Here is a 22,851-nt window from a genome sequence, read left to right as displayed (position 1 = left end):
TGGTATCTCGCCATTCCTAAGAAACTTATCGGTCTGTCCTTGCTTTCTTGCCCTCCACGTCTGCCTCAATAGCCACGGACTTAGTAACCACGTAGTGAGCGCTGAAACTACCAGTTGTTTTAAGAAACGGTTAGACAACTTTTAAGGATGGGGATGACAGGTGGTCATGGACATGGAACTGCCTAGTGTAGGCCTCATAGTCTCTTGCAGTCTCCTTCATTCTTATGTTCTTATGTTCACAACTTTCCACCAGGCTGATATACATCACAGTTCTTGTATATGTAGACTTTGTTCCTGAGCCTTTATAGCGGACTCTTGTTCTTCAAGGGAAGTGACTCGCCCTTGCACCTCCCCTGGGACCTTCCCTCGGGTTTGGGCTCAGGTGATTAGGCAGCAGGGATTTCTCTGTCCGCCTGCAGGAGACTTTATTAGGGGAAAGGGCCACACCGGGCAGAATATTGCGTGGGTCATATGTGTTCGCCTTTTTTGTTTATGGTTAGAGCTTCGACAGGGTCGTAGCGGGTGAGTGCCGAGTGTGCGCGCACACACGCACACACACACATACACACACACACACACACACACACACACACACACACACACACACACACACACACACACAACCAAAGAAAGAGAGAGACCGAGAGAGAAAGAAAGAAGGAAAGCGAGAGTAGAAGGGAGGACCAAAAAATAAATTTATAAATAAATAAATATGTAATGATAATGATGATGATAATAATAATAATGATAATATAATAACAATAATAATAATAATAATAACAATAATAACAATAATAATAATGATAATAATGATAATAATAACAATAATAATAATAATGATGATGATGATGATGACGAGGTTGGGGGGGAAGGGAAGAGTGCAAAAACAAAACCTCGCTTAAAGCGAAGACGTGTCTTGCACAAACTCCGCATCTTCTTTTTACGGCCGGGCCGCATTTTTCCGTCATTTCCTTGTGTGTATGTGTGTGTGTGTGCGTGCGTGCGTGTGTGTGTGTGTATCAACCCCTTCTCTCTCCATCACGTGTAGTTGGGGTCCCTCCCCCTTCCTCACTTCAACATCTTCACCTCCTCCTCCTCCTCCTCCCTCGCTCCCAATCTACCTCTCTTCTTCCCTCCCTACCTCTCTCCTTCCTTTCCTACTTCCCTCCTTCCCTCCCTCCTTCCTTTCCTCCCTCCCTCTCTCCTTTCCTCCCTCCCTTCTTTCCCTCCCTCCCTCCTTCCCTCCCTCCTTCCTTGCCTCCCTCTCTCCTTTTCCTCCCTCCCTCTCTCCTTCCTTCCTTCCCTCCTCCCCTCTCTCCCTCCCTTCTTCTCTCCCTCCTTCCTTTCCTCCCTCCTTCCTTTCCTCCTCCTTCCTTTCCTCCTCCTTCCTTTCCTCCTCCTTCCTTTCCTCCCTCCTTCTCTTCCTCCCTCTCTCCCTCCCTTGTTCCCTCCCTCCTTCTCTCCTTCCCTCTCTCCCCCCCTCCTTCCCTCCCTCCCTTCGTGTTTCTCCTCCATCCCTTTCAATATCACCGCAACCTGCTTTTATTAGTTCCGGGGCAGATTTCATCGTCTCCCCCGGCCCAGGCCCAGGCCCCAGCTCCCCCTGGGGGCGGGGAGGGGCGGGGCGGAGGGCGGGGGGGGAAGGGGCAGGGCGGGGTAAGTACGCTGTAGTAAAAGACAGCTTATAATCTCGTCCTTCCCCCCCTACTCTCTCCCCTTCCTTCTTCCCCTCATCCATTCATTTCCCTCATTTCGCCTTCTTCGCCAGCCCACTCCTTCTCCTTACTTTCTCCCCCTACTCCCCCTTCCCTCCTCTTCCCTCCGCTTCCCTTCCCTTCCCTTCTCTTCCCTCCCCTTCCCTCCCCTTCTCTCCCCTTCCCTTCCCTCCCCTTCCCTTCCCTCCCCTTCCCTCGCCTTCCCTCCCCTTCCCTTCCCTCCCCTTCCCTCGCCTTCCTTCCCCTTCCCTTCCCTTCCCTTCCCTTCCCTTCCCTTCCCTACTTCCTCTCTCCGCTTTTTCCAGACCCTTCCTTTTCGTCGTACTCAGTATTCCCTTCCTTATTCTCCTCCTCATCCTCTTCCTCATCCTCCGCTTCCTCGATGTCTTCCTCCTTTCACTTCTTCCTCTTCCTCATTCTTCATCTCATCCTCGAGGGAAGAGGACCAGAATGAGGTGTATCGTCCTCTTCCACCGCTTCCTCCTCCTCCTCCTCCTTCCCTCCTCCCCCTCCTCTTTCCCTCCTTCTACCCTACTCTTCCCCTACTCCTTCTCTCCTCCCCCTCCTCCTCTTTCCCTCCTCCTCCCCCTCCTCTTCCTCCCTATCCTCCTCCTTCCCTCCTCCTCCTCCCTCTGCTCCTCCTTCCCTCCTCCTCCTCCCCCTTCTCTCCTCCTCCTCCTTCCCTCCTCCTCCTTCCCTCCTCCTCCTTCCCTACTCCTCTCCTCTCCTCATCCCACCTCCCTTTCCTCCTCCTTTCATTTCTCCTCTTTCCCTTCCTCCTCCAAACCTCCTCCTCATCCCCTTCCACTCCTCCTTAGCCTTCCCCTTCCTCCTCCTACACCTCCTCATCCCTACCTTCTCCTCTTCCTCCCTCTCCTCCTCCTTCCCTCCTCCTCCTCCCTCTCCTCCTCCTTCCCTCCTCCTCCTCCCTCTCCTCCTCCTTCCCTCCTCCTCCTCCCCCTTCTCTCCTCCTCCTTCCCTCCTCCTCCTTCCCTCCTCCTCCTCCTTCCCTCCTCCTCCTTCCCTCCTCCACCTTCCCTACTCCTCTCCTCATCCCACCTCCCTTTCCTCCTCTTTTCATTTCTCCTCTTTCCCTTCCTCCTCCAAACCTCCTCCTCATCCCCTTCCACTCCTCCTTAGCCTTCCCCTTCCTCCTCCTACACCTCCTCATCCCTACCTTCTCCTCCTCCTCCCCTTTCATTCCCTCTTCCCCTTCCCCCTCCTCCCCCTACACTTCCTCCTCTTTTCTTTCCGCCTCCTCACGTTCCTCCTCTTCCTTTCCTCCTCCCTTTGTTTCTTTTCTCCTTCCTCCTCTTCCCCTTCCTCCTCTTTCCCTTCCTCCTCCTCTTCGTCCTCCTCCCCTCATCCTCCTTCCCTTTCTTCTCCTCCTATTCCTCCTCCTCCTTCTTCTCCCCTACCTCCTCCTCCTTAACCTCCTCTCCTCTTCCCCCTCTTCTTCCTCCTCTTCCTTCTCTTCTTCCTCCCCTTCCTTCTCTTCTTCCTGTTACTCCTCATCCTCAAACCATTTGCTACTCTGAATGCTTTCATGCATTGCCTCCCTCAAAAAAAAAAAAAGAAAAAGAAAAAAAAATCCCCTCTTTGGGCCACCGCTGTCGTGGTCTTTCCCCTCACTTGTGCCCGGGCGCGGGGGCGCGCGGGGTCCCGGATGGGCGCCGTTCGCCACTTCATAGATTTGATTTCCACCGACGTTGGCAGAGTCTGTGTCGTCAGAGTTTGTTCTTGGTGTCTGCCTCCGGGGCCTCCAGGGTCTTCTCTTCTTCCTCCTCCTCCTCTTCCTCCTCCTCCTCCTCCTCCTCCTCCTACTCCTGTTCCTCCTCCTCCTACCCCTCTTCCTCCATCTCCTCCGAGACAGCTTATGACTTACTGCTCTTTCTCAGACTGCATTTTTTTTTCAGGGTCCTCCGTTTTTATTCATATGTTAATTCTTTATCTTCCTCCTTAGTCTTGCACCCTCTAGTTAGGCTATTTTTTTTTTTTTTTTTTTTTTTTTCTTCTCTTTGAAGGATTCTTTCTCTTTTCTCTCGCCAACTCTTTTGTCAGCCTTTCCTTTCTGTGACATTTTTAGATTAATCTCATAGTTCTCTTCCTTATTCTCACGTCTTATCTTTTGACAATTTCTTGTTTCTCGGTTTCCTCTTTTAATCCACTTTCTAATTTTTTCTCTTTCTCTTCACTCGCTTATTTTGCTGGTCTTTCCTGTTTTTGGATTATGCTTTATGCATAATAGATAAAGCAGGCTCACCTTTTCTGGTCTTGTTTTCTGTAACAAATTCTCCGTAAAGCACTACAAGCAGCATTCTGATTTTGAAATCATTAGTATTATTTCCTGTTTGCGTTATTGAACCAACTAATATTTTTTGTGTTTGTTTGTTTGTGTGTGTGTGTGTGCGTGTGTATGTATATGTGTGTATGTGTGTGTGTGTGTGTGTGTGTGTGTGTGTGTACGTGTGTATGTATATGTGTGTATGTGTGTGTGTGTGTGTGTATCTGTCTGTCTGTTCGTCTGTCTCTGTTTCTGTCTCTGTCTGTGTCACTCTATAAAAATTAGTGCAATTTATTTAAACTGTGCTGCTAATTCGAGTCTGTTTTCCTTTTATATTTTTGTTTTAAAACTTCAAGCAGCTACTACCATTTTGACTGTTGTTAAACAGAATAGAACTCGAAAGGGCGGTGGTTCTTTCGTTTTAATCAAGATGACCTTATAACCACCACAGTGCCCCGTACTCAACAAAATAATATAATTTACTTTTAACCTGAATAAAATATATCTAAGTTTTATCAAAGTGTCGATAGTTTGAGGTCGCCTTTGCCTCGTTTACGCTCCCCTTCGAGCCATCATCTCTCCTTCAGTCTTTGTTCCTCGTCTCCTTTTACCCCTCCTCCCGTCCCAGTGTCGTGAGCCTGATAAAGTCGTAATTGCGTAACTCGTTTTCACAAGGATTCCGAGAAGGACTATAAAGATGCTCCGCGAGAAGGAGCACAAATATCTTTCTTGAAAACGGAGTAAAATGCGTTTGGCAGCGCGGGTTTGGCGTTCCGTGGGTTTCCTCGCGTTATGGTCCTGTTCTCACGACACCAGTCTCCCACCGCTGCCACCATCTGATTCCAAACGCTTCTGTTTCATATTACAAGCTGAAGCTCTTCTCCCATTTTCATGTTTCGTTACTAAGATTCAACTTATTGTCTCCCTTCGTTTGTCCTCTATGTTCCTGTTCTCACGAGACCAATCTCCCACCACTGCCACCATTTGATTCCAAACGCTTCTGTTTCATATTACAAGCTCAAGCTCTTCTCCCATTTTCATGTTTCGTTATCCAACTTATTGTCTTCCGTCCTTTGTCCTCTTTATGTTTTTCCTTTTTCTTCATATTTTTGGTGAGAGTGTGTTCAATGAAGGCCAGTTGAAGTTGATGGCAATTCCCGGAAAACGTGCTGGGGCTAAAACTAAACGATTTATGTGAAGCGAAGCTTTATGCTTGAGGTTGTTAGGACTGTATATCTTCATACATTTGTTCTAATTATTTTACAGATTCTCCCTCCCCTGTTAACTTGATTTTTACTCACATAGCCACCACTTCCTTATATATTTCGTATATTCCTCTTTTCTCCCTTTTCATGTTTCTTTGTCGTATCTATCGTGCTCGATGTCCCCCCATCTCTCATCATTTTTTTCTATTTCCTTCAGTTTGGGAATGTTTATTCTGTTACTCTCACTTCTCTCTTTATTTCTTCACGTCCTCTCTGCATTCCCTATGACCCCCAAGCACTCTCCTTCCTTCCTAGTCATGCCCCTCTATTATCCTCCTCTGTTTCCCCCAAGTTCGGGATCTTTCCAGCCACTCCGGACCCATTTGTCCCGCGCGGCGGGATTTCATGCTTTGCCTCGGCGGATTCTTTAGGGTCCCCGGATGGGGATTGGCCTATTTTACTGCCCGGATTTGGCTCCGGAATCGCTGCAGATTGCGAAGGAGTTGGAGAGTCTCCCGGAAGAAAACTTAGCGCCCCGGGACGCGTTTATTCTTTGCTGTTTTAACGTGTTCAGATCCGGGAGTGTGGGGGCGACAACATACCTGATATTGGGTGGTTCCGGAGGAAATGACCTCTCCGGAGGATCTTTGAGTATTCAGATCCTTTGGCTAACAATGGTGTTGAAGATGAAAGTGCCACGTAGATAGATAATAGAACCTAGTGCCTCCCAGTGCCATCTAGTGCCACTGTATGAAAGTGTTTCATCGAGATCAATTATGACTCTTTTGATACAGAGAGTGTGCCGCGGAACTTATCAAAATCTCCTGACGGCAGTCAGAATAGGAAGAAACATGCCACCAGACACAAAAAGATTTGTTTAAAAAATATAAGGCTGTAACTCCTTCCCTGCTTAGTGTCATATATTCAGCTTCAGTAGTTTTGAGAAAAGCGAGACTCACCTATATAGCAACATCTCCAGCTGATGGGCAGATATTGCCATACAAGTGATTATCGACTTTCTCGAGTATGTGTGATGTTCAAGGGATGTGACATGGCAGCCGTAACGTAGTGAACCTTCCTCCTCCTTCCACTCCCCACCACCCCTCCTGCGGGGGTTTAATTAAGCGCCCAGCCATAACGGGCCAAAGGATTAACCGGGATCAACAAATTTGTTCCTCTCTCATTAGATCCGAGTTTCCACCCCAAGTTTAGTCCCGTCTCGGAAGGTTGGGGGCGAGGGGGGGATTCCCTTCCTCACCCTCCCTCACCCTCACCCCCCCTCACCCTCACCCAAAAATAAATGAATAAATAGATAAATACCCACAAGGTTACAAGGTTGTTGCGCTGACTGCAAACTGAGTACGAGGTTGCTTGGTTATGAACTCGCTCCTCCAGGTTGTTTGGATGTTTGGCTCGTGTCTTCTTGTGAAAGTGGACGGGCAGATGGTGAAGCCCTCGTGGCAAAGATGAACCCCACAGGAAACCTTGTAATACTTTTATAACTTGACAAAAATGATGAAGAAGAAATAAACTAAAAAGAAGAAGGAAAACAATTTAAGCAGAAGAAACAGAAGGGCAGAAATCCAAAGAAAAGAAGAAATAGAAGTGAAAGGAGAAGAAGCAAGACAAAGAACAAGAAATAAAATAAAATAAAATAAAAAGGAAAACAGTTTAAGCAGAAGAAACAGAAGGACAGAAATCCAAAGAAGAAATGGAAGAGGAAGGAGAAGGAACAAAAGACAAAGAAGAAGAAGAAGAAGAAGAGGACATGAAGACAACAGGAGTAGGGTGGGGGGGTGGGGGTCGGCTATGTCTGGAAGGCACGGTAGCGGCATAGACAGTCTATTGTTAGTCGTCTGTTTGCTGTGCGAGGCCAAACACGCCTCATAGAAAACGGGCTGTGGCCTTATGAGGGATCAAGCAAGGGATATTACGAGCCTCGAGGCCCTTCCTTCTTGACATTTGCTCCACATTGAAACAATATTGGATTCGACGTCTGGGAGAATAACGTTTGGATTTGCTCAAAACAAACCCATTAATCGGCGCGCACTTGTACGAATGTTATCGCGTGCTTTGGGCGTGTGGGCGTTGTTATTGGGTTTCAGGAGATCATCTCTCATTTTTTTGGGCCGGGGGGGGGGGTTTGAGCGTGTATGCGCGTGGTAATGTAAACATCGGCGTACCTCACATGTAATTAAAAACCTTGACGAAAAGACAGAGAGGTTGTGCAAGGAGCTCCGTTACGTGTACACGCACACATGTACGCACGCATGTACGCACATATGTATGTACGCACATGCAAAGGAGACCGGGGAGTGGGTGAGGAATGGAGGTGTATGTGTGTGTCTGCCTTTCCTTTGCTGATTTATCTTCGTTCCTATTTTACCTGTTCCTTTAACAACCATCTATTTTCCATTTTCTTTCTCCGTTCCTCACATCCTCTTCAATTCCATCTTCATTCCTGACTTTCTGTCTTCCTAGACATTACTTCCTCGTTCTTACGGAGCTGCCTAGTGTAGGCCTTATGGTCTCTTGCAGTCTCCTTCATTCTTATGTTCTTATGCGTTCTCCACCTGTACCTTGTACAGCAAAATGCATAGTGTTATTGCAGTGAAGATGTTAGTAATGATATTGGTTATATTGTGGGCTATCTTCTTTACACTCGGGGGCTTCCCGTCCTCCTATATGCAGTGAGTGCTGAAAAAACCGGTTGTTTTAAAAGAAAATTAAATAACTTTGTGGATGGGGATGAAAGGTGGTAACAGACATGGAACTGCCTAGTATAGGCCTTATGGTCTCTTGCAGTCTACTCCATTCTTATGTTCTTATCGTCTTACGTTCTTCTGGATGGGGATGATAGGTGGTAACAGACATGGAACTACCTAGTGTAGGCCTTATGGTCTCTTGCAGTCTTCTCCATTCTTATGTTCTTATCTTACGTTCTTCTGGTTCTCCATTCTCAAGCGGCAATGTGAAACCATTTAGAACTACATCATCCAGGTTCTCGGAGTGGGTACAGTGTCTGCAGCGCACACTGATTAATGGGGAACATTAGACAGGGGCGCATTGCGAACTGCAATCTCCAGCGAGGAATTGGTGTTGATGGTTCCTGTACTCTGTAGTGGGAACTACCAGCGCTACCTCAACCAAAGTATATTTAAGATGAGGCGTAAATGAACAGGTAAATAACGAAAATAATTTAGTTTTTTTTTTTAAAATGAAGGGATTTCAGTTTTGTTTCGCATTAGTCTCAAGTGAAGAACGTGTTTGTCATTTTGCTTGGTTGGATTGACCTTTCTTCATCCTCTCTTGGTTTCTTAACATTATTGTTCTTACACTGTCCAGTCACCTCCTTCAAGCTTCCTGGCCACCCCCACCCTAACTCCTGGTGCCATAGTGTTGAACTCAAGTATTCCTGACAAACAGACAGACACACCCCCTTGTTGTTTTGTTTTCTTTCTTGATATTGTTGTTGTCATTGTCTTATTACCGTTGCTGTTATTGTCTTCTTAACGTTGTCTTCTTTTCCTTCGGCAGAGACTTGGAGGGCAACAACCTGACAACGGTTCACGCTGGTGACCTTGACCATCTCACGGATCTCCGCATTCTGTAAGTGTTCTCAAAATATTCTGTAAGTGTTCTTAGTGGTGTTGTGGTGTACATGGACCCCGCAAGCATACTTGTATGTAGGGTGCAAGTTCATGCATAGTAGAGTTATGTGGTAGTTGATCTGACTCAATGGTCGGAGGCTAGAAAGGGTCACCGCAATTAGGTCGCGTCTGGTCAGGCGTCAGGTCGGTCCCTTATATGTATACTCGTATACTGCCTGCCCCGAGCGGGCAGGCCATTCAAATTCGGACAATTCAGTTAGTCAGTCAGTCTGAGCTCTGCACTTGTAGCGCGTCACTAGGCCTTCGCGGTCGGTTTCCCACTTGGGGACCACGCCACGTCCGTCCTTAGGCCGACGCACACGTATCTTAACTAGAATAAACTACACAAGCTAAACCACGCATCACTCACCGTACGTCACCATTGGCCGAGTAACATACACCCATATATGTTACAGTGTGGGTATGGCTATGCTATCGGGTTATATCACCGCGGATATCAATCGCATTTATTCTGTTATCATGTCATTTCGCTCAACTATTATTTAATCTAACCGTGGGAATTCAACGAACATGACCAGTTTAGTAACACTGTATGTCTTCCAGTTTGTATGGTAAATTGTTGTTATGGTTGACGTTACTGTGAAATGTGTTCACTTGTACATTTGGCCGTTATTGATGACGAGTAATATTGGAATTCTAATCACTAAGTTTGGGGTCCTTAATGCGTCAATAACTTTTCGTGAAGATCTGCGAGTCTGTTTTCTCTGCAAATACCACAATGGAAATAAGCTTACATGCTTTTTTTGTGTTATCTTCGGCATTTGTAATTATTTCGAACTATGTGTTCTTTTCATTATCTGCACTTCATGTATTTTGATTCATTGCCAAATAAACTTATTATTATTACTATTATTATTATTTATTATTACTATTATTATTATTATTGTTATTGTTATCATTACTATTATTATTATTATTATTATTATCATCATCATAATTATCATTATTATTAATATTGTTATTGTTATTATCATTTATTATTATCATAATTATTATTATTATTATAATTATTATTATTATTATATTATTATTATTATCATCATCATTATCATCATTATTATTGTTATTATTATCACTATTATTATTACTATTATTATTATTATTATCATTATTATTATTGTTATTAAAATTGTAATTAATATTATAATTATTGTTATTATCATTATTATTATCATAACTCTTTTTCAACAAAGTTCGAAAAGCTTTTAGTAAAAATATGGGAACGAACCGAGATTGAAATGGACAATCGATATACATTTTTAGAACATTCTTGATAATATCAAACCCAATCTTGCGGTATTTGACACCTTTCCTCTGATATGCAATAATGACGTTTGGGAGAAAACAGTATTTGGAAATGAATATGTTGATAGGTTCTCAAGGTGGTCTGTGGGGGAGATGATTCCCTCCGACACCCATCTTGCAGGACCACCAGTGGGAGAAGGCTTGCCAGCAAAGAATTGTTGTAGGCGTTGACCCTGGGCTGACAAGAAGAATCCTTGAGTTGTGGTTAGTTGAAAATTCATGTGAACAAGTTGTATAGACACGGTAAAGGAAACATGGACTGGAGGTGAAGCTTTTATTCCTGACGTTTCGTCTATCGACTTTCTCAGAGGCGTTGTGGTTAGTGTGAAATGGCAGAAGCCTAATGCTATCAGAGACGGAAACGAGGTGAGAGAGGGGAAGAGAAGGTGAGACAACTTCTTCCTGGTCTTGAAATCGGGAGTTGATTGTGGAGGTAAACAAACATCAGGAACAAAGGGAGAGGAAGGCAAAAGTTTTGATGGGATGAGAGCGACGGAAGGAAGGGGGAGGAGTGTCGAGTCAGACTGAAAGGAGGATGAAGAAAGCGAAGGAAGAGCATTTGGTGATGGAGGATGTGGAGGGAAAGAAAAGAGGAACACAAAGGAAAACAAAGGAAGAGCAAACAACAGCAGGGCAGGCCTACTGGCCCTAACGAGGCTGTTTGTGTTTACTATATTAAGCTACAATTAAGAAAACAGGGTAACTAGGCGATAGAAGATGAACTAATACTACTGCTATCACCATCCTATCCAATTACAATTAAATGCCGGACTGTCAGACCTTTTATTGCAAGGAATAATATTTTATTTGCGGATTAGAGTCTAAGTATTTATCTAGGCGATTTAAGCGATTTTTAAATGTTGTTATTGTGTTACTTTCAACGACAGTGGAAGGTAGCGAGTTCCACACATTAACAACCCGGTTAAAGAAGAAGTGCTTACTTTCATACGAAGAAAATCTTTTACCAATTACTTAAAAATCGTGACGGAGAGGAGAGGAGAGGGGAGAGGCGTTGAAGTGGATGGTCTGCATGACTTGTGATAGATTTGCCATGCACCGGTGCGGGCGTGTCAATATGATTCATTATTTATCGAAAATGAATCGCATAAAAATGTTCTGTTTTTGTGCTGGCACAAATTTGTTGAAAAAATGACAGTACAAACACAATGTGAACGTGCGTACATACGCATTCATATACATACATGTATACACACACACACACACACACACACACACACACACACACACACACACACACACGGGCACACGCGCGCACGCACGCACGCACTGCATACGAACATATACACATGCACGTACACACGCACGTGCACACATACACACACACACACATTGACATACACGCATACACAAACACACACACGTGCACACATACGCACACACATACACACACACACATTGACATACACGCACACATAAACACACACACACACACACATACACATACACACACGCACATACACACATGTACACGTACACACACGTAGACAAACACATACGCGCACCCACACACGCACCCACACATGCACACACATATGCACGCACACACAAACACACACACACACACACACACACACACACACACACACACACACACACACATACACACACACACACATACACATTTGTCCTTTGATGTTGTTTTGTATGTATGGAATCCCTCTGGCTTTGTTGTTGTTTTCAATCTTTGACGTTTGTCTTTTATCATATACAGAGAGGCCGTGTGATTATCATCCTTCGTTCCTTGGTGGTTGGATTTTGCTCCTTTCCCTCTTTGATTTTTTCCTCTCTGTTCTTGAATTCTGTGACTTAGAAGCTCCATTGAAACTCAAAGTCCAATTCAAAAAGAAGAAAGAAAACATTTTACGATCCCTGAAATACAAACAAGGATTAAAAAAAATCGTTCACGTATAGGGCTGGGCCCATAGACTGTCCTTTTTTTCTATGCATAACCCTTGAGGATCCGTCCGTATTTGGCTCCCCTGGGGGGAGGGGGAGGGGTCTTGTAGATCAGCGTTTCCCAGCCTGGGGTGCTGGGAAGTGATGCACACAAAAATCACATTGACATATGTATCATTGAATACCCAGTTGTGCATATTTGACTTTTTCCATGCTATTTTATTTTTCTAGGGTGTTCTTATTTCTTCTGCAAACAATATTGTCAATTTGTTTCAGTTCTAAAGAATCAAGAAAATAAGTCATCAAACAGTACACTTCACTTTCTTTTATCCATCTAATAACAAGATAGGGGTGCTGGACTGCTTAGACGTGACAACAGGGGATGCTATGGTCGGAAAAGGTTGGGAAACGCTGTTGTAGAGCCTCCGAGGCGATGATCTGATGCGTAGATGGAGGAGGCTATTGACACGAGCCCTTGGAGGTGTCCAGAATGATGCAGGCCTTTATGGGACCCGGCAAGCAATAAAGCACTAAAGTTTGGACTTGATGTGGGCGATAGAGAGACCGGGAGGAGTCCGGTACCCGGTCCTTTCCCCTAGATCAGCGTTTCTCAACCAGGGATCCCCGGAACCCTAAGGTTCCGCAAAAGGTCTCTAAGGGTTCCGCGAGAACAAGTGAGATAAGCTAATGCATTTTTGATTTTTTATTTAATTTCATATACGTAATATAATTAAACACGCACGACATATTCTTGGTTATTGATATAATGTAATATAAACATCATCCTATGTAACCTATTACTACGAAGAAAATAAAATGAGAAAGATATGGTATATATATATATATATATATATTTTTTTTCGCAGGGGTTCCTTTAGACATGCAATTTATTTTAAAGGTTACGCAAGGGTAAAAAGGTTGAGAAACTTTGCCCTAGAAGGACAGCTGGCTTCATTTCTAAGTACCACAGTGCCTGGCACTCTTTCAGTAGTTGTAGCGAGTGGGTTAGTTTTATTGTATTATGGCACGAGAAAGTTGTTTGTATTGTAAATCTCAAGTCTGAATTTATGTGTTTATTACACTAAACTAGAAAAAATTAACCTCTAATACTTAACAAAGAAGCAAACTGTACCACTTGTGTGTCTATAAATGGCATCACCCGGGACCAACGATGGGTACTGGCTCGCAGTGAATTTCGACGGAAATGGCACCAACTTTACACCTGTGGTGAAGTGACGACAAGGGCGACACCACCCCTCCTGCCACTGCAAGGTGGTGGTATGAAAATAGCTCCACAATAATACAACACAGACAGCAGCCCAATGTTTCTTCCCCAAAGAGATATGTGGGAGATCCTGAGGACCGTTGCCAGCATCTGTGGGGCTACCGGTTTCCATTAAACGAAACTTAAGGCAACAATTATTATCATTATTATCATCATCATGATATCGTCGGCTGGGAAAAACAAAAGGCGTGAAATATCCGTAGATTTTTATTATATCTTTTTAAAAATAAAAATAAAAATATTACACATTGCATTTTGTTATTTGAAGTTAACAGCGGATTTTAGGAATTGTTTTGATGTCGACGTCCCGGTGAGATGGAAAAAACATGTCGAAAGAAAAATGCTCGTTTTGTTCATTTTTGTTGACCAAACATATTCGGCGTTTGTGGCCAGCCGACCACTGGCTTCGATATTTCGGAATAATATAGATACATTTTTCGCATTTGCTATACAATACTTCTATATGAAAGAGTTCTCCCGTGATAGATTGTATCTTTTGTAAACAAAATTGTATTAATTCGGAACAAAGGCTCGGATTGTTCTGTTGAATCAGAGTTCAGATCATTTATTATGACTTTGTCACTCCCTGGCGGGGACTACAGGCGATTTTATTCAGCCAGAATTAAATATCTAAAGTACGTCATTGTGTAGGTAAAGTTTGCCTTTTGAATCATTACCATCGTCAACATCATCAATATCACGAGTGTAGCTACCATTGCATACCACCATCATCACCAATATCACTAACACCATCATTAACACTAACATCAATCTCACCATCACCATCACAGACCTCACCACGACTACTGACGTCACAGCCACCACCGTCACCACTAACGTCACACTGAAATTACTTCTAACATTACTAACATTACACTAACATCACTAAAAGTACAACTAACATTATTACTAACATCCTAACACCACCACTAAAATCACCACTAACATTACCCTAACATCACCACTAAAATTACCACTAATACTACCCTAACATCACCACTAAACTCACCACTAACACCGCTAGCATCACCACTAAACTCACCACTAACACCGCTAGCATCACCACTAAAATTACAGCTAACGCTACTCTAACATAACCACTAACACTACCCTAACATCACTAAAATCACCACTAACACTACCCTAACATCACTAAAATCATCACTAACATCACCACTAGCATCACCACCACTAACATAACCATTAACACCACCATCACTAACATCACCCCCACCTCCTCCTCTAGGTCCCCCCTCCGTCCTCGTCTCCGGCTGGTCCCCTTCTAGAAGGTTCTTCATCAGGGTCCTCCTCCTCCTCCTCCTCCTCCTCCTCCTCCTCGAGGAACCCTGAGGGCCAAACAGGTGAGGCGGATAAGGCGGAGGTCGGAGGGGGAATTAGGAGGAGGGAGAGGAAGAGGGAGGTAGAGGAGGAGGAGGGGGAAGAGGAAGAGGGAGGAGGGGGAAGGGGAGGGGAGGAGGGAGAGGAAGAGGGAGGTAGAGGAGGAGGAGGAGAAGGGGGAGGGGGAGTAAAAGGGGAGGTAGAGGGAGAGGGGAAGGAGGAGGAAGAGGGATGTAGAGGAAGAGAAGGAGGATAGGAGGATGTAGAGGAGGGGGAGGAGGAGGAGGAAGGAAGGAAGGAAGTAGAGGAGGAGGAGGGGAAATTACGAGGAGGGAGAGAAAGAGGGAGGTAGAGGAGGAGGAAGAGGAGTAGGAAGAGGGAGATAGAGGAGGAGGAGGGGGAATTAGGAGGAGGGAGAGGAAGAGGGAGGTAAAAGAGGATAAGTAGAAATTAAGAGCGGATGAAGAAGCTAAAGAGGAGAAGAAGAGGAGGAATATGTATTAGAGCGTTATTTCTTCATAAAGTCTTTGATACATACATACAGACATACATACATATACCAAAGGCTTTTCCCTCTTACAGGGGGGTAGCCAAAAAGATAAAGGCATAGAAACCACTCCCACCCACTCCATTTCCTATATATTCCACTCCCCTGCACCCTCCTCCCTCCCCCTTATCTTTGGTAGCGATGTTTTAGTCCTCTGCGTTGTGGTTATACAGATATTTCCCTTCTACTGGGAATCTCCGATGCTCGATACGAAAAAAAAGAAGAAGAAGAAAAAAAAAAAGAAATGATAGAAGCACTTTATAACAATGATAAATTTCCAAAAGGCGTTTTTTTTCGCTTCAAATATCGGAAGCCTCCCGAATTTTAGGAATTCCTAGATAGGGAACTACCTGTAGTTTGTGGTTATTACAGATATTTCCCCTCTAGGAATGATAGAAGCACTTTATAACAATGATAAATTTCCAAAAGGTATTTTTTTTTCGCTTCAAATATCGGAAGCCTCTCGAATTTTAGTAATTCCTAGATAGGGAGAACTACCTGTACAGGGTCGTCCGTGATTGACTGGGCAAAGCGTCACCTTGGGCTGGATCTTGGTTGATTGGATTGAAATTGACCTGCTATAGAACGATATCGCGTACCTCCGCCCACAGGTAGGGCATGTTGTTGTGGTTGACGTTATCGTGAAATGTTTTCGTTTGGATTAAAATTGTTAAATGTCCTTGATGGCGGATTGTTCCGAGACTGACAGGTTTCGCGGTTTGGTTATTGTGATTGTTGGCTTTAACAAGGATGATGCAATCAAGGTCATCATATTAAAACAACAGGGCAGGACTCGCAGTAATGGTTATAAACTGGACAAATATAGATTTAAAAAGGAAATAGGCAAGAATTGGTTTACTAATAGGGTGGTCGACGAAAGGAATAAACTTAGTAATCATGTAGTAAGCGCTGAAACTATCAGTTGTTTTAAGAAACGATCAGACAACTTTATGGATGGGGATGACGGGTGGTGGTGGATACGGAGCTGCCTAGGGTGTCTCCTTCATTCTCATGTTCTTATGTTGTAAAGGTAGGTCGAACATTATCTGTTTATTTAATTATTCATCTATTTACTTGCTTATTTGTTAATTTATTCGTTTTATTTATTTATTGATTTATTCATTTATTTATTTGCTATTTATTTATCTATTTTGTTTATCTATTTATTTATTTGTTCAGCTATTTATCTATTTACTTACTCATTTATCAATTTATTTATTTATTTATTTATTCATTTGTCTATTTACTTACTCAGTTATCATTTATTAATTTATTTATCTATTTACTTGTTCATTTATTTATTTATTTATCTATTTATTCATCTTTATCTTTTTATCAATTCCTTTATTTTTTTATTTTATCTTGTTATTTTTTTACGAATTTGTTCGGTTGTTAATACGTACATTAGATAAGGACGTGGGCCGCTTATTGAATAAAGTCTTTTCAATGTATTGCGAAAGAAAAATATTACTACGTTTGAGTTGGTTTCCAATAATCTCCGTCTCCATTTTTTTTTTTTTTTTTTTTTTTTTTTTTTTTTTATTGCTCGCCATTGAAAACCTTTGCTGCGATTTCCTTTAAGGCGACAAACTCAGTTCGATTCTGTCACGGGGACATGAGCCAAAACAGTTTTGGATTTAAAGAAAAAAGGGGAGAGGGGAAAGTGAAAACTCTTGAAGATTGTTCTTCCTTGTCCTCTGTTTAGGTAATCTGCTTGTATATTGTGAATTAGATCTTGTCATTCCTTAAGGAGTTTCTCATCTTTTGGAGACAGCAAAAAAAAAAAAAAAAAAAAGTTTTGGAATTAAAGAAACAAAGGAGAAAGGGGAAAGTGAAAACGTTTGAAGATTGTTCTTCCATGTCCTCTGTTAGGCCAATGTTTCCCAACCTGGGGTGCTGAAATCAATTATAGGGTGTGCTAGGAAGTGATGCACACAACATTCACATTGATATATGTATCACTGATTACCCAGTTGTGCATATTTGACTTTTTCTGATACTATTTTATTTTTCTAGGGTGTTCTTATTTCCTCTACAAACAATATTGTCAATTTGTTTCAGTTCTAAGGAATGGAGAAAATAACTTATCAAGCAGTACACTTCACTTTCTTTTATCCTTCTAATAACAAGAAGATAGGGGTGCTGGACTGCTTAGACATGGTCGGAAAAGGTTGGGACACGTTGATTTGGGTAGTCTGCTTGTATACTGTGAATTAGATCCTTTCATTCCTTAAGGATTTCTCATCTCGGTTGAATAAGACAGCATGGAGACAGCCAGAAGAAAAAGAATGTAAGCTCTGAATAACACTGAATAGACTAATCATTCCGGGGTTTTGATTCCGAGATGATTGATAAACGCAATAGGGACGAAACGCCATTGGGAGAATATTCTCAAACACGTTCATTCAACCTTCCTAAGATCTTTTATTTTTTCGTTCCAGGGCAACGATTAGATTTCTTTGATCCTTTTGTTATGAATCCCACCCTCCTTGCGTCATTTTTTCTTTTCTTTTTTTCGTTCTCTTTCATGCACGATCGAGTTGGGGTACGTCTTCCAGCGCTTGCTTAGCCTTCCTACGCTTAATCCACTTTTCTTCTTTGGTAATACGGAAGGTTGTTACAATAGATCGCCGCTCAAAGAAAGCTTGCCGACAGAAGACCCTTCATCCTCTATCAAGGCCGGATACAGAGTAATGAACAAATAGTTAAGTAAATAAGTGGAAAAATGGTAAATGGATTACTTAATTAGTTGCTTAAGTGTATACATGAAAGAATATATAAATTGTATTACGTAACCATTGCTTATATCCTTGGTACATTGTGAGGCCTAAGAGATGAAGTTATACATACATACATACATACATATACCAAATGTAGCAAAAAAAAACAACATAGAAACCACTCCCATCCATCCTATCACACTCCACTCCCCTCTACCCTCTTCCCTCCCTCCTATCTTGGCACCTCCTGGATGACGGGTCATCCCTACATCTTGTCCACTGCCCTGGATCAGAAGAAGTGCCGCAAGACACAGCACGTCCACAGCAAGGCCGCTTCATTAAATCGGCGACCCCCCTCCCTCTCCGTCCCCTCATGCAGAAAGTGAGAAGACGAGGAGAGGAAATCATAGATCGGGTTAGTCAGATATTTAAGGGAATAAGTCAGATATTTAAGGAAATAAGTCAGATATTTAAGGAAATAAGTCAGATATTTAAGGAAAGTAGAACGTTAGAGGTCTAGTAGCATTACTCTTTTAGTGGAGACAATTCTCCAATCTTAATACTGCGTTACTCTGGTCCATAGGGGTGCACTAAAGCTCTTAACGCATTGGCTGCATAGAACCTATACAATGAATATCCCATACGGAGTGAATGAATGAATGAATGAATGAACTGATGTGTGCCCGAGATTAAACCCAGTTTGTGTGTTCATTTACATATTTGTTTGTTTTCAATCTTTATTTGTTTGATTATTTATTTATTTAGTAATTTGTTTGTTTGTTTGTCTGTGGTCTTTCCGATGACATAGTTGTGGTTATTATGTTGTCTGTGGACTATACCGCGAAGAAACAGGACACCGAGTTTCTGGTCCATTGATAGCTTTCGTTCATAAAACCCTGTTCAGTCCGAAACATCAGATAAAGTAAACAGAACAGTTGGGAGGGAAACTCATTTGTGTGTTTGTTGCCAAACATTGGGTAACAAATAAGGGGAATGTCCCGTTTTAACCTCCAGGTTGTTAATTGAAATCGATGAATATGTTTAATACACGTACGGACACGCGTGCGCACACACACATACACGCGCGCACACACACGCGCGAGCGTACACACACACACGCGCGAGCACACACACATACACGCGTGCACACACACACACACACACACACACACACACACACACACACACACACACACACACACACCAACATAAAAACACACTTATTCTCTCGCACTCACACACACTCGCTCACGTAAAGAAGAAGAAGAAGGAAGAAGAATAGGAGAAGAAGATGAAGAAGGAGGAGGAGGAGGAGGGGGGGGAAACTGGAAGAACAGAACAAAGCAGAACGAGAGGAACTATATATATAAAAAAAAAAAAAAATACTCCCCACCTCACCCTCCCAGCCTTCCACCTTCTAAAGGAACTGGATCTCGGCCATTGATAGCAAGGGAACCTGAAAGAATGATGGATAGATTTTTTTTTTCCTTGGCGCCGCTTAATTTCTCTTTGGCCTCCGGACGTGACCACAGGATTCTCTCGGCCTCGTTTCTTGCTTACGAGGACGAGAGGCATCCTCGAGGACGCTTAACAGGATCAGGGGAATAAAGAAGAACGAATCTCCGTTATACGAGATGAACTAGAGCCTGTATTGGGTTCCCTCAAGTCGGGTCCCCCGTCTCTCTCTCTCTCTCTCTCTCTCTCTCTCTCTCTCTCTCTCTCTCTCTCTCTCTCTCTCTCTCTCTCTCTTTCCCGTTCTCTCCCTCTCTCACATTTTTCCGTCATTTTATTTCTCTATATTTGTCTACCTATCTATATATATATATATATATATATATATATATATATATATATATATATATATATATATATATATATATATATATCACTCTCACCCATCCCACTCTTCCTTTCTCTCATTCTCGCTCTTCCTTTCTCTCTCTTTTTCTCTCTCCCACTACCGATCCTTGATCTTCCTATCCTTCCGTCTATCTCTCCTTCCGCGCCTCTCACCTTTCTCTTTTTCTCTCTCCTTTCCCCATATGCTTCTGTGTAAATGGATCATAATCAAATGCAATTCATTGGGCACCATTACAGTGATTTCCATCATCAGATACAAAGGACTACAAAGGCGGAGCATGCCGACAGGAGACCTTTTGGTCCAGAACTAGGTCGGATGCGAAAAAAGAAATATATAATAATGATAAATAAATAGAATAAATAAATAAAAATGATAATAAAAATAATGATAAATAAAATAGATAAAGGCATAGGTATAGTAAAATAATAAACAAACAGGTAAATAGTAAATAATGGTAAATTGACAGATAAATAATGATAAATGAAAACCAAACAAATAATAACAAGCAAACAAACAAACAATATAAAATAAATGGCAGGCATTACAGCATCTTGCTTAGGTGTTTATCTAAACGAATCTTAAAGCTTCGAACTGAACTACATTGCACTGCCTCTGCAGGAAGTTTGTTCCATTCAGATGTTTTAGTTTGCGAGACTTGATGTCTATTAAAGTGACGCAACAAGGACTTGCATCTCGGGTGGACAAGGACGGGGGAGAGGGGAAATGCAGAAGGCGCAGTATCCCGTTGCCATGACAACGAGGAAGCGTCTGCGGTTGCTCCGTACGACGGTGTTGCCCATCCGTAGATTTTTTTGCGCACTAAGCGTGGGCCGGGTACAGCCGTTCATTGATATTCAGGACTCGAACTTGTTTTCTAGCGCCTGCCAGGTTGATTTTATCTAGATGGAGCTGTGGGGTGCTTGGCAGTTTTTATTCTGGCTAGCCCCATATGATGTTATGTGTCTAAGTCAGCGTTTCCCAACCTTTTCCGACCATAGCACCCCCTGTTGTCATGTCTAAGATGTCCAGCACCCCTATCTTGTTAATAGAAGGATAAAAGAAAGTGAAGTATACTGCTTGAGGATTTATTTTCTGGATTTCTTAGAAGTGAAACAAATTGACAATATTGTTTGTAGAAGAAATAAGAACACCATAGAAAAATAAAATAGCATCGAAAAAAAGTCAAATAAGCACAACTGGGTAATCAATGATACGTATATCAATGTGATTCTTGTGTGCATCAATTCCTAGCACCCCCTGTAATTGATTCCAGCACCCCAGGTTGGCAACCGCTGGTCTATGGGATGAAATAGTCAGGTGATATATAAAAGAAAATCAAAAGTACCATCAACTTCTGTAAATACCGGTACTCCCCCCTCCTCCACTCCTTTGTTACCAAAAGGGTACCAAAAGGTAGGGAATGGAATAGACTGACGGCAGAGAAGAGCACAAGGAAAGGCACCACCCGGTAAGGAAGGTATTGAGATAAAGTCCATTTCTCTCGAGGTCGATTGAACCAACCACAACATCACCGAACTCAAGAGAATATCGACAAGCTCCTCGAAGTCCGAGGGCGAGGTGGCTGGTGTTGGAGAGAGAGGTGGCTTTGATAGGCAGATGGTGTTGTCAGGACCGGGGGGGGGGGTGAGGGGGGCGCGGCCACCTGGGACCACAATGCATTGTTGGGACGGGACAGAGGTGGGAGGAGTCTAACTTGAGCCCCCCGCCTCTTTGGACAACAAACGACGTCTCAGGATCGTTTGAACACAAGACTTGGGCTTTCCTCGTACAAATACACATAGACGGATATATGCAGTGTGAATAAACGTTTCATGTGTTTTTTAACGTTTTTTTTTTTTTAATGGTTTTCGTCTCTTGCTGGATCCGGCATTGTACCGACCGTGTATCTATTTTCACGATTCCAAGAGGACTGTGTTTAATAAGGTCTAATTACTTACCTGTGCCAAGATAAGAGGGAGGGAAGAGGGTAGAGGGGAATGGATTATGTAGGGAATGGAATGGGCGGGAGTGGTTTGTATACCTTTGTTTTTTGGCTACCTCCCTTGTAAGGGGGAAAAATCCTTTGGTATATGTATGTATGCATGTATGCGTGTATGTGTAGTTAACTAATGGTATTTACCTAATTGTAGTATACGAGAAAGGAGCTGTGCTCGTTAGGTCGTGTTTTCAATTAGTATACCTTGTCTGAAATTCATCTTAGTTTCCAGGTTGGGTTGTATCATTTAGGTTATATAAGGTGTTTACGCATTTATATGGAAAACTATTTTTTTGCATCACTTAGACAAATGGTGTTTATCAAACATGCTCTTGTGATCTTTTGATGTTCTCCCATCCTAAATCAAGATATTTAGTCTCACACGTTGACCCTTCAGTGATCTGAACACAGTAATCAAGTCACCCTGTTCTCTTAAATCCTTTAAGATTGTAGGTTTACGTACACATACATATATACGTGCACATACACACACACACACACACACACACACACACACATATATATATATATATATATATATAATGTATATATATGTATATATATATGTATATACATATGTATATACATATGTATATATATATATGTATATATATATATGCATACATACAAAATACATGAATACAACATACACAATACATACACACATATATATGATTATACACACATACATACCGGTACATACATACATATAATTATACATTCACACATATACATACATACGTACATACATATAATTATACATACACATATATACATACATATATACATATACATTCTGGGTAAGGACATCGCTTTGTAAGACATCTTTACCATAAATATATATAGATAAACACACACACACACACACACACACATATGTACTTCTTGTGTATTTCTTGTTCGCGTACACACAGGCAGACATCTTACGGAGACATCTACCTTAAGAAATAAGTCAAGGGAACATCTTGGAAAATAATAATGATAATAAAAAAGCGAAATTCGTTTGT

At 42.5% G+C, this 22,851-nt stretch overlaps 1 protein-coding gene across 2 annotated transcripts in view; it reads left to right on the top strand.

The window, feature by feature from the left end:
* The window catches only part of sli (slit guidance ligand), a 1,907,921-nt gene that overhangs the window by 172,406 nt on the left and 1,712,664 nt on the right, over nucleotides 1–22,851 (top strand). For both annotated transcript variants that reach the window (XM_076203204.1, XM_076203205.1), the window contains exon 3: nucleotides 8,742–8,813. In XM_076203204.1, coding sequence (XP_076059319.1) covers nucleotides 8,742–8,813 — 72 coding nt within the window. The remainder of the gene's footprint in view (nucleotides 1–8,741; nucleotides 8,814–22,851) is intronic.

Source organism: Oratosquilla oratoria, chromosome 19 (genome assembly GCF_046742065.1).
Source record: "Oratosquilla oratoria isolate Oo_2021 chromosome 19, ASM4674206v1, whole genome shotgun sequence".
Classification (NCBI taxonomy): domain Eukaryota; kingdom Metazoa; phylum Arthropoda; class Malacostraca; order Stomatopoda; family Squillidae; genus Oratosquilla; species Oratosquilla oratoria.
The sequence above is the reverse complement of the archived record's forward strand: the minus strand, read 5'-3'. Positions and strand labels throughout refer to the sequence as shown.